Here is a 12840-nt window from a genome sequence, read left to right on the forward strand (position 1 = left end):
CAGTTCAACGAACGAACGACAGCATTCGTTCGCTTTCCACGTTATCTGTAATTGACTCATACTTGATTGTTTACAATTTGTTCAACTTCGATTTTTCACTGCCAAATTTGAACTTTGACTAACACATTTCAATGTAATTTATGTATAGGTATTAAAACATAAAAAAATGGTTGTAACAAAATCATCAGGACGAAATGTTATTCTTGGAGTGGATATTGGGACTACGAATATTAAATGTTTTGCTTTTAATAGTTCTATGGAAGTCATTGCAAAGGCGAAAGCAGTGGTAAAAAAAGAAATTTTATAATTTTGATTCCTCATATTTAATTAAGCTTCTATAAAGTTTTGTGTTGCTTCTTTAGTTAGCAAATTTATTTGGCTCTTTTGTTTAAAACTTTTGTATTTATTAGCAGTAAAAATATAAAAAAATTTTTTGATGCACTATTGAAATTAATTTCTTTAGACTTTATTTCCTTCTTTTATTTGTTTCAGCAAAGTCTGAATGTACTTTCCAATTTAAATTTTTTTTTTACATAATAACATTTGGTAGGTAGGTATACTTTATTTATGTTACACTAGAGCTGCAAAATTGGCTATTGGTGATGGTCTAAGAAACATCCCTGAGGATGATCTGAAGACTTGAACTCACAATTTTGAACCTTTGCAGAGGGGATGTTTCCCTGCTTTGGTAGCACACCATGGGCGCAAAGCGAGCACTTTACGGTAGGACAGTTTAAGAAGGACCGCTACCGTCTTCCTCTTTCTCAGTCCCTATGCAAAGTGGTCACCCACCCGCTAACTGATGCTTGACTTCTGTGTTCTGCTGGGAACTGTCTTTCTGATTAGTCCACTGCGGGATGAATGAAATTTTCAAAAACTGGTGGTAAAAATAGGCATTAAATTTTTTTTTGGAAAAAGTCTGTCTCTAATTTCATCCCGAGGTTTTATTTTTGGGGAATTATCATAACTGTGCCAAGTTGGTTGCGAGTTCTGTTTACTCCCCTAGGAACGAAACGCCTCTTCCTTCTCATTGGCTCAAATTCCCTGACTACTCCTTGGAACTTACCAGTTAAGATATATCAGTTATTAAGTAGCCGGTTCCAATTCCTTGTTCTTAAATAACGTGTATGAAATATTATTTCTTGAATAATGGTGTTAATTCTGACCAATTGAACTTAGTTTGCAAGTGTCTAATCAAAAGTTATTAATCCTTTTTTTTAATTAAAAAAAATCTATTGACTCAAAATTTATAAGATTACATTTGGATAATAGTTTTAAAAAATCTTCAAATGTGCTGAAATATTTTTTTTTTTGAAATATAAATTCAGGTTTGATTCAAAACATTTTATTCAATTTTAAATAGATTGAAGATTTAATTGAACTGTGCATTTTTCAATACAAATTGCATTTAAGAAATTCCTCACAAAGAAATCAATATTGTTATAAATCAAGATCTGAGGAAAACGTTTGTAAAAAGGCTGAGACATTTAACATGTCTTACTTTAACCTTATTTTTATTCATTTTTAATTAGGATGAAGATTTTATGAAAATTGCCTTAAAAGTTTGCAATTTCAGGTGTAAGGAAATTTTATAGAGGGTATTTTTACTGCAAAAATTGCTTTTATCACTAAATTAATCATTTCAGATGTGAAATTAGGAGAAAAAAAATTTAAATTTTTGAATTCCAAATGCATACTAGAAATTCTTCACAAAAAAATCCATATTGTTACGCTAATAATGAACTGAAACAGATTTGAGGAAGTGGGTTAAGAAAGCCCTTTATATGTTAAAAAAAAATTGCCTCACTTTTTGCTTTTTCAGATATAAGAGACTTTACAAAATCGTTTTTTGTCAAATTAAACATTTAATCAGAAAAAGGTGATAATTTGCATGTATTTCAATTTGAAATATATATAAGATTCAATACTTTTATGCAAATAATAAATTAAGATAGATCTGAAGAAATAGACCTGAGAAAGCAATTAATACATTTAAAGTATTTTACTTTAACCTCATTATTTTATTCATTTTCAATTAAAATGTAGGTTTTATTGAAACTACTCTAATATTTGCAGTTTTAAAAGTAATGAAAGTTTAAAAAAAAGTTTTATTTCATTATCATATGTGGCACTTATTCATTTTCAATAAGGATAAAGATTTTAATGAAACTACTTCAATAGTTTGCAGTATCAAAAGTGATAAAAATTCTGGAAAATTAGTTTTATTTAATTTTAATCCAATCAAATTTGCTTTAACTTTATTATTTTATTCATTCTCAATTTGAATGAACATTTTATTGAGACTACTTCAATGGTTTGCAATTTCAAAAGTGATTAAGTACAAGAAACAAGTTTTATTTTATAATTATACCGCTCAAAAAGAGTGCAATTTTTTATAACATTACTAAATAAGATATTATATAATAGTATAAGAAAAAAAAGTAATGGTGGATTAAAAATAAGTAATAAGAAAATCTTCACAGAAAAATCGATATTTTTACACAAATAATAATTAATTGGGGAAAATCTTTGGAAATGGATCTACAAAAGTAAATTATACATTTAAAATAATTTATCCTTAGAAGGCAAAAGTGAGCTATTTTGTTAATATGAAATACATTTTAGATGTTTTTGTATATAGTTTTAAAAATTTAAATAAACATGTATTATAAAATTAGTTATAGTGTCTTGACATAAGAGTTTCTTGAGTTTGATAATATCAACCTGCACTGTAGTATATGTAAAAGTAAAATGTAATTTATATTTTAGAACTCTTAAGAGAACTTTTTCTTATATTTGTTCTTTAGTATTTATGCTATTTTTCACCTAATTCATTTGTTTAATCCATCATGATTGCATCTTAAAAATATATATAGTTCATTTATTGAGAAAATTATATTGTCAGCAATGTTAACTTTTATCATTATTAACAACAGTTAAACTCGAAAAAAAGTTGTTAGCAAGTATAATACTAGTTTCCATTGCACGTATTTCAATAATAAATTTGGTGTCTAATTTAAAAATATCTATAACTTTGAACGCAATAAAAGAATTTCACTTTGCTACAATATATATAGATGTTGCTTAGCAATATATAGTTGTTAAAAATTAAATCAAATCATTAAAAAAATGCATTAAAAATGTCATTGTCGATTTTATTTATTAAATTTTTTTTTGTGTGTGCTAAGAATTGAAAATAAAAGCACTTCTGCGAAAACTCCGAACAAGTCAATACAGTCATTGCCATCAGGTCAATGCAAAAAAGTATTTATATTTCTTATTTATTTAAGACAATGCTCTTCACATTCATAAAATTTAAAAATTAAATTCCAGCTTAGAGTTTTAGATTAAAACTAACTTTGAAAGATTTAATTAAAATTATTATTAAATTTTGCAAAGAGAATTTTGTGTCTTAATATTTAATATTTGTGTTGCATCAAATTTGCGAAGAGATTTCCAAATTTTTTAATAAAAATTTAAATGAATATTTTTCAAATCTGATGCAATTCTAAAATTGCCATGACATTAAAAAAAAAATGCGCATTGAGTCTTATATTGCATTTTAAATGTAACCATGTCACTAATATGGTAACTATCATTGTTTCTGACATAAATATCAGAAATTATTATTATCTCTGATTTTTTAATATTTTTCTGTGAAGCACACTTTTGTGTAACCCCCTTGCATGTTTATCGGATCATGTGTTAAAGGGGATGAGTATCATGCTTTACACCACAAAAACTAATAAATATTTTTTTTTAATGATGTTAAAAGACATTTTTGAATCATCTTGTAACATTAAATTTTTTTTAACAAAATAAATTAATATCCCCCTTTTGTTCCACATATCTCAATAATCAAAAACTTCATTTTAATGACATATTAGCCTTTTCTTTAAGAGACTAGTTTCAGAAACATTTCATTCACTTTTGTAACTTTTTTAAATTCTTCCTGACCTTGCATTTTTTAAGAAAATTTTGAGATCTTTTTTCCTTTTAAAATACAAACAAACTCTGGTCTGCTGCTGTTTCATAATAGAGAGGAGGAAGAACATTTTTTTCTCTCATTTTTTAGGCAATGGCAAAGGAGAGAGAGGAAGGTAAGTTTATTTTTTTTAAACATTTTTTATTAACCCATTTTTTAGAGATATAGATATTAAATAGGTATTTAAGAGAATTATTCCCTGATATATTTTTAACATAACTTTTTCTTTTCTGCATTCTTTAAAACCTTATGTTGAGTAAATGATGTGTTAAAATTTTCCCTAATTCGGAGCTATGAAGTTCAACAAGTTCAAATTTATTATTATTTTTTTTAAATTTTTTTATTTTATTACTTTTTATTTTATTTTTTTAGAAAAACATATTATTCACACTAACCTCTAAAAATATTCCTCCCTTTTCCATTGTGCTTTTAGGATAATTGAGATGGATAATTTAATTCTTGACCAATGTAGCGAATGAGGATTTTGATATATTTTTATTATATATTGATATTAATAATTTAATTCTCGACAATGTAGTAAATGAGGAGGATTTCGATATATTTTTATTATCTTTTTTAAATCAGCTTTTTCACATTTTTTAGAAAAATATACTTTTACGGACGGTTCTAAAGATATGAAGCTTAAAAATATTCAAAATTAGAGATATAGAAAATTCTCCCTTAAACTATAGATACTTCAATCATTTATAATCTCATTGAAGCAAAATGAAAATTGCTTGAATACTTTCAGATGTATCAAAGGGTCTAGGATGAAAAATATTTTTTCAGGCTGCTTGCAAATTATGTCTGACAATTTGTATGTGTTGTGTATCCACTGTAGCTTGTATTATAAAAACAACCTGTTTCAAAAATCAATATAATTTATTATTTTACACATAATAAGCTTTTCAAAAAAAGAGAGGGCAAAAAAATATGTGAAAATTGTGTAGTTTTTTCCCAAAAATCAGACAAATTTTGATTCAAAAAGAGACATCCAAATATATTCATGACAGAGATATTAATACAAGAATGAGTCTTTTTTGTAATTATGGCTTAGCATCTTTAGCAATAACACTGTTAGAAATGTTTTGTAATTTGTCTCAAACATTAAGTCAAAAATCTGAATTTATTAAAAAAAAAAGTATGTATTTGCTCTTTAAATCGCGTATTAAATTATTATTTGCACTTGCAGGGATTAAATTGCTTATCTTAAATGTACCTCTTAAAACACGGAAACTGCATCTTAGTATGAGTAATATTTTGTCCTAATAACTTTTAATAAGATATATCATTGCTATTATAAACTTTAAATTAAAATGAACAATGATGTGTTAATAAATATTGAAGATATTTGGATAAGCTATCTTATTAAATCTACAATATATTAAGTAAAAGTATTTTATATGTATAATTTTTTTTTTATATCTATCCATCGGGAAATTAAACTTTTTTTTCTCTTGTTTTAATCTAGCTGTACAGTTTGATAGAAAGTTCCAAAAATCACAATCATACGTAATGCCTTCAACTAGTAAGCAACATTATTTATAACAGAAGATTTTCAATTATAATTACTGAGAATACAAAAGATGATAAAGTTCTTGATGTCAGAGTTGTAAGAAAATACCTATAGTTGCACCACAACTGATAGCTGATTTTCTACAGAATTTTTTAATTACTTATTTGAAATATTCTCAAGCAGCGTGACAAATAAAATAATTTGTTTTATTCCTCTTATGAGTAGTGTCTTCTTTTTCACCCCATTCTTATTATTTTCAATTTAAAAAGACAGAGGGAGAAGGATTTAATTTAAATAGTTCATAAAGAGAGGCTTGAACTAAGTAAAGTATATTAAACAATAAGAGAAATTATGCTATGTTTAAAGATTATCCTGTGTAGGGACCCAGGGTGAGCAGTATCGGTCCTCGTTAAACTGTTCTACTGTAAAGTGCTAGGGTCGCTCAGGTCTTCATGCTACCAAAGTAGGGGACGCATCCCTTCTTCAGAGGATCAAAATTTTAATGGCATGTCTTCGGATCATCCTCAGGAATGTTTCTCAGACCGTCGCCAATAGCCCATTGTGCAGCTCTAGTGCAACGTAAATAGAGTACTTTCCTACCTACTTAGCTTCTCATATTTCTTTATTTATTTAATTTTTCATACGTGTCGCACACTTTGAATGTGAAGGCCATACAAGAATCAAATTCTCTTTTGTTTGCATTAGCATGTGTATTTTTCCTTCTATATGACTTTTCTTTCTTCAATAAATGGTTCCTCTTGGTGGCTATTATAATTATGTTGAAAATTAAAAGAATTGCTGTGTTATTTACATATGAGTAATGTCTCGTTCTTTCTCTGTACTTTGAAATATGTCTTAAATAAAATCAAAATGACAAATACACATTTTAAAATCACAAAGTATGCAAAAATTAGAATATCAAAACCAGTGTGATTGCTTTGGAAGCTCTGAAGGAGTTTCGATTAATCACTGTATACCATTTCTGGTTTAATAATTCAAATTAATTGGGTTTTGATGTTGTTAATTCTTCACTACCCAATTAACAGAAATTATTATTGGATTTTTATTTCCTCTATCTACTATTAATAATAACAACCGTTGATGTCAGAGTTTTATTTTTACGAAAATTACTTAACAAATCGGAAATATATATATGCATACAATTTAAAAATACAGAATAAATATGGAAAAAATATAATAAAGATTTTTGAAAAAGGAAGAAAAATTATTAAAAAAAATAGTTTTAAATGTTTAAAAAATCATTGGAAAATATTTAAAAAGCCAGAAAACAGAAATAATGAAAATATAATTAATTTATATTATATCTTTTCATTATTTTTGTTTTCCGGCTTTTTATTTTTTTAATAAAATTATTTTTTATGTATTGAAAAATATTTATTTTAACAATTTTTCTTCTTTTTTAATAAATTTTTATTATATTTTTTCCATGTTTTCTCTGTATTTTTGACGTATTTTAGTAGTTCTATATACATGCAACTTTTGTGTCGTAAATAAAACTATTACTTATCTTAATTTTCTTTGTTATTCTCATTATATTTTTCGTCTTTATTGTGTTATATATATATCACTTGCTACCTTCATCATTAAAGAATGTTAATTTACTCAAACAAGTTTTTATATTTCTTAAGCAAGCTATTCTTTTGTTATAATTAATATTAAACTCAATATATAAAAAGATTTTGCTATTTCACGCTCTTTTAAAGCCAAATGATAGCTAAATCTTTTAACAACTGCTATTGTAAATAGATATAGAGATTTTAAAAAAATTATTTTTTCTAAAATAAACGAAACATAAATAAACTTTAATTCATCATTCTTCTCGGACATCCTTTGTCAGATATCAAAAGTAAAATCTGGTTCTACTGGTAATCCATTGGACTTATGAATTAATTATGAATTGAAATAACTGTTTTCAATAAATGTTAATAAATTGGGATTTCAGTGGAATTTGCTAAGAAATTTTAGCAACTTGAGAGAAAGCTTCCAGAAAGTTCTAGCAATATTCTTTGATACTCAATAACTTATAGCAATTGCTATTCGATTCCTACATGGTTTATTATAGTTATTTATATAGTAACTTTTTTACATCAAGGAAAGTATTGATTTTTATAAATTTTGCACGCTGAAGTCTTTCATTGCGATCACCTTTACATCTAATACATAAAAGTAGACTATTTATTAAATTTATTAGTCAACTACACTGAAATCCAATTTTATTTTCTTGCAACATATAAGCACTAGTTCTTAGTTTTAAACATTTTATTGGTAAGAACATTATTGGATTACAAATAATTTGAAGTGGGAAAGAACAAAATATTAAATTGAAAAAAATAATTTTTATAGTAAATTAAACATAACTAACATATTAAACATAACTTTAAGCAAATAACTTCAATGGAATACACTGAAACTATCAATGAGCAAACATATAAGGTCTCAGCCATAAACTATTTTGACTAATTTTCAATACCTAAAAAGAAGAGAATAAGAACAAAAAGATTGATGGAGGAAAACTGTAAGAAAAATTTATAAATATTTTATGTAAAATACGTACACGTTATGCAGTATGACAATATAAAACAATTAGAAGAATTTTACATTTAAAGAAAGAATTTTGAACTGTGTAATAAAAATATAATTTGAATTTTAATCTACAAAGAATATATAGTAGCAAATTTTCTCAGAGTAAATGTTTAGAAAATATTTAAAAAGTTTTGTGGAACAATTTTGCATAGGGCTCAGTAAAATGTTATTAACCCAATAAAAGATATTGTACAAAAAATATTTTTTTAACGGATTTGGTTCCATTATAACCTCCAAAAATTTTTAGAAAAAAAAAAACTAATAAAGAATTAAGATTATAAAAGTCCCGATAAGATTCATTAACTAAGTTAAGATAAAAAGGTATAAGTGATTATGAAAGTCCCCTAAGGTCAAAATATTTTTCTCTGAACACTTTTACTACCGCTCTTTCTACTTCTTTTTATATTATGGTTTTTAGATAATGCATGTTCATCATGCGTAAGGAAAACTTGTAATTATTTCAGACTGTGATACAGTGTAGGTTATTTTAAATGCAGAAGAGGAGACAACAAATAAATTCTTTCTACCTTTAAAAGATAAAAAATACATTATTTAAAAGTATTTAAAAAACACATATATAAAACGTTTTATATAAATTTTTTCTTTATTATTGATTTAATTTTTTTATGCTGTTACATTACATTATTATCATTCGACTTTTCTTTGTGACTTCTATAGAATTAGTGGTTAACATTTGTTACGCTATGGGCCTCTTTAAAAAATAGCTCTAAACTTTTTTCTAATATAATTTTGACTACTCCCCCTTAAAATTTCCACAAAATTCTAACAAAATTTCAAACATAAAAATTTTTTGAGATATTTCAGTAAAATTAATTGTTTAAAAGTAATAGTACTGTTTCAAAATGGTCAACACCATATAAAATTAAAGTGAATATTCATTTAGAAAAAATAGTAAACAAATTTAAGCTATGCTCACAATACACAAAGTTACTGCTTTAAATTTGAAAAAAAAAGAACTTATTTTAATTGCTCAAAAGTAAGTGCCTATTTATGAGCACTTGAATCGTGCAGACTGTTACTTCCAATTTGTATATTTTTTAGGAGAAGGAAGTCATCAATCAAGTAATACAATTAGTATTAATATGAATATGAAAGTCATTAATATGAAAATAATATTTATAAAATGCATAGATTCAATAAATAATCCCTGTTTTAATATTAATTTAATTTTGATTAAGCATTTATAAAGTTTTTTTAGTCATAAATCAAAGTTCTTACAGTGTATTTGAATAAAAATTAAAAAAATCCGATTTAAATTTAAAAGAATCTGATTTAGTTAAAAAAAATCCGGTTTTTTGAAAAAAAATTGAAACCTGCCTAGATTAAGACGCCTTTTTCTAGTGAAGGTTACAAGATTTATCTTGCAAGGGTCAACAGATAAGCCAGAGTCAGAGCACCATCTTGCTACTTCTAGAAGTGCACCATTCATGATTTCAGAGACTGTCTTGCCATTCTTGGAGGTAGCATGTACTTTCATGCTTGTGCCCATTAAAGAGAAACAAACGTACCTGGAGGATATCAAATTGGCTATCCACCTGATGATTACCGAATTTATACCTCTGTTTTTAAGTGCTTTGATGATAGTTTCAACAGGGACTTTATCAAAAACACCTTCAATATCAATAAATACCGTTCGAGCAATATCTTTGTTTGAGATAGTTTTCTCAAGCATTTGAGAGAGCTTATATAGTGTAGAGTCCGTTGACTTGCCAGGTTGCTAAGCATGCTGTGTGGAGGACAGTGGCTTATCTATGAGTACAAAGTCTCTAAAGTATCTGTCAATCAGCCGAATTTATACCTCTGTTTTTAAGTGCTTTGATGATAGTTTCAACAGGGACTTTATCAAAAACACCTTCAATATCAATAAATACCGTTCGAGCAATATCTTTGTTTGAGATAGTTTTCTCAAGCATTTGAGAGAGCTTATATAGTGTAGAGTCCGTTGACTTGCCAGGTTGCTAAGCATGCTGTGTGGAGGACAGTGGCTTATCTATGAGTACAAAGTCTCTAAAGTATCTGTCAATCAGATTTTCAATAGCTTTCAACCGACAGGAAGTGAGGCTTATTGGTCTAAATGATTTAGCCTCAAAGTAATTTTCCTTACCTGGTTTTGGAGTGAAAATTACCCTGGTATTCCTCCAAGAGTGAGGTATATACCCAAAGGCTATAGAGGCTCGAAAGATCCTACATAGATGTTACGGATTGGGAGTGTCAATGAAGCTTCAAAGCAATCTAGGGTTGTGTTTTAAAGCTTTTATTATGACAAAAAGCACTTAAATGGCAATACAAAATAATTAGAGCTGGAACATCCTAATGAGCTCTCTCCCCGTAGCCGTTCAGTGAGTGAATGTAGAGGGAGTCTGCTTAACTACAGGTGGCGCTGCATGGCATATGCAACACTCTGTCATCCCGACTTAGTCGGTCTCCGACTAATTGCTTTAAAGGTAAATATTAAACATCACAATAAAAAGAAAATATTGATGACAGAAATATTTTGACAATTGAATTGAAATATAAAACAATAAATTTATGAAAAATTAAATCTAAACTAATTCTAAATATATTCAATTTTAATATATAATTGACTTTTTTTTAAAAAATAAAGTAAAGATGCACTTTTCAAAATTATTAAGCAAATAAATTTCTCTTCAACCTATAAAACTAGCAAAAACCAAAACATATCCTGAATAAATAGTAAAAAGATATTTTCAAATATATAAATCCACAAATTCTTTTATCTCACTTCTGAAAAATACGATCAATATGAATATTTCGATCATTAAAATAGAAACTTGTTATTAATATTCAGTTAAATATGTTCAATTAATATTTGATTTATGCAATAAAATCCAAAATGAAAATAATAAATTTAAAAAAAAAAATCGAAAGTCTGTAAAATTTCTTGCACAATTGAAAAGTTCATAGTTCATATGAAAAGAGAAAGGAAAAAGTTTATGGATCTCCCCACGGTTTCATTAAATCTGCTGATGTGGATGTGACAGTTGGTCCTTCTCCTATGCTAATCTTGTGAACATCATATCTATCGTTGGGTCTAATTTTTGTCACTGTGTATGGACCAAAAAATTTTGGTTGAAGTTTCAAACCTGTCCCAAATTGGGTTCGTTTGATTGCAACTCTGTCGTGGAACTTATACTTCGTTGCTGTCTTTCGTCTAGTATTATAATTTCGCTTGGTTTTTTCTTGCATCTCAAGTATATTGCTTTTTGCTTCTTTTCGCATTTGTTGTTGATTTTCAAGTAAAATATGTATGTGCTCTTCCTCAAGGATTTTATTGATGTGCAGGTCTTCTTTATTTCTCATCTTAACTCCTGTTAGGAGCTCGAAGGGTGTAAACTTTGTTGTTGAAGAAACAGTGCTGTTGATTACATGTTGGACTGCTGGTACATGCTTGAACCATTTGCTGGGGTTGTCAAGGGATAACTTGGTGATGACTGAGATTATCGTAGCATGAAATTTTTCCACCTGTCCATTTCCACGTGGTTGACCTGTGGTGATTGTGGCATGATCAATTTGTTCGTCTTCACAGTACTTCTTGAATTCTATTGAGGTGAATGCGGATCCTTTATCTGAGATGATTCTTTTTGGAATTACCAAAAGTAATTTGTTGTAGTTTATCCAAGGCATCTTTAGCTGATGTTGATTTAACTGGATAAATCCATAAGAATTTGGTGAAAGCATCTATGACGGTGTAAATGTATTTGTAATTCTTATTTGTACTAGGTAGGGGACCAAGAAAGTCTATGTGGTATGTATCTAGAGGAATGTCTCCCTTTGGGATGGGATGTAAGAAACCTTCTTGTTTTCCTACATTACATGATGAAAGTATACATGGAATGCAATTGGAAATTACGTTTTCAACAGTCTTTCTTATATTTTGGAACCAAAATTGTTGTTTAACCATGTCTTCTGTCTTGTTGATACCGAAATGGCCTTTGTTGTGTTTTAGTTGAACTATTTGATTTTGCTTATCTTGAGGTATGACTAAGAGTTCTTGATTGTTTACTACTCTGTATAGGATGCTGTTTTTGTACTTGTAGTCTGTAGTTGGAGAGTGTCCGATTAGTTGTCTTATGCCTTGTGTGTATTCATCTTTGGCTTGGGCATGGCAAATATTCTGGCTTGTTTTGTCAATTTGGATTGTCATGACAGTATATCGGCTAAGAGCATCGACATGCTTCATCTGTTTTCCAGGTCTGTGTATTACTATACTGTTCGAATTAATTGGGACAAATGAAAAAAAAGTGATTTATTGAAACTTTAGCTTTTAATCATTACATACCTTAAGTTACATTGATACATGTCTGTATTAAAATGAAGTATATCCTCCTTTAGCAGATATGACTTCAAGAACTCGTTTTGGCATTGATTCCACTAGTGTAGCGTACATGTTCTTGACTTCATCGTCGTGGAACCATACTTGAATAGCACTTTTTATCATTTGTTCTGCTGTCGTGCAATTCATCTTGGCTAAGCGATTCTTTAGAATATGCCACAGGTTCTCAATGGGATTTAGGTCTGGTGAATTACCAGGCCAATCAAGCACTTTTATTTTGTTTTCTCGCTTAAAATTCTGGACCAGTTGAGAATTGTGACAAGGGGCTAAATCATGTTGAAATGTTCCGTCGAATGTTTCCATGAATGGAGCAATCCTACTATGTAATATATCGATGTATTTGGCTGAATTCATCATGCC

At 28.0% G+C, this 12840-nt stretch overlaps 1 protein-coding gene across 6 annotated transcripts in view; it reads left to right on the forward strand.

Annotated features, from left to right (window-relative positions):
- Window positions 1-9: 9 nt before the first annotated feature.
- LOC107446168 (glycerol kinase 5) overlaps window positions 10-12840 on the forward strand; it is an 85086-nt gene continuing 72255 nt past the window's right edge. For 3 of the 6 annotated variants that reach the window (XM_087155869.1, XM_087155870.1, XM_087155873.1), the window contains exon 1: window positions 23-286. In XM_087155869.1, coding sequence (XP_087011995.1) covers window positions 167-286 — 120 coding nt within the window. In that variant the 5' untranslated portion in view covers window positions 23-166. Of the gene's footprint in view, window positions 287-12840 lie in introns of all 6 variants that reach the window. The other 3 variants (XM_087155872.1, XM_087155874.1, XM_087155871.1) reach the window with 2 other exon arrangements.

Source organism: Parasteatoda tepidariorum, chromosome 12, assembly GCF_982258835.1.
Source record: "Parasteatoda tepidariorum strain Cologne lab strain chromosome 12, Ptep-v5.0, whole genome shotgun sequence".
In the NCBI taxonomy this organism is placed as follows: domain Eukaryota; kingdom Metazoa; phylum Arthropoda; class Arachnida; order Araneae; family Theridiidae; genus Parasteatoda; species Parasteatoda tepidariorum.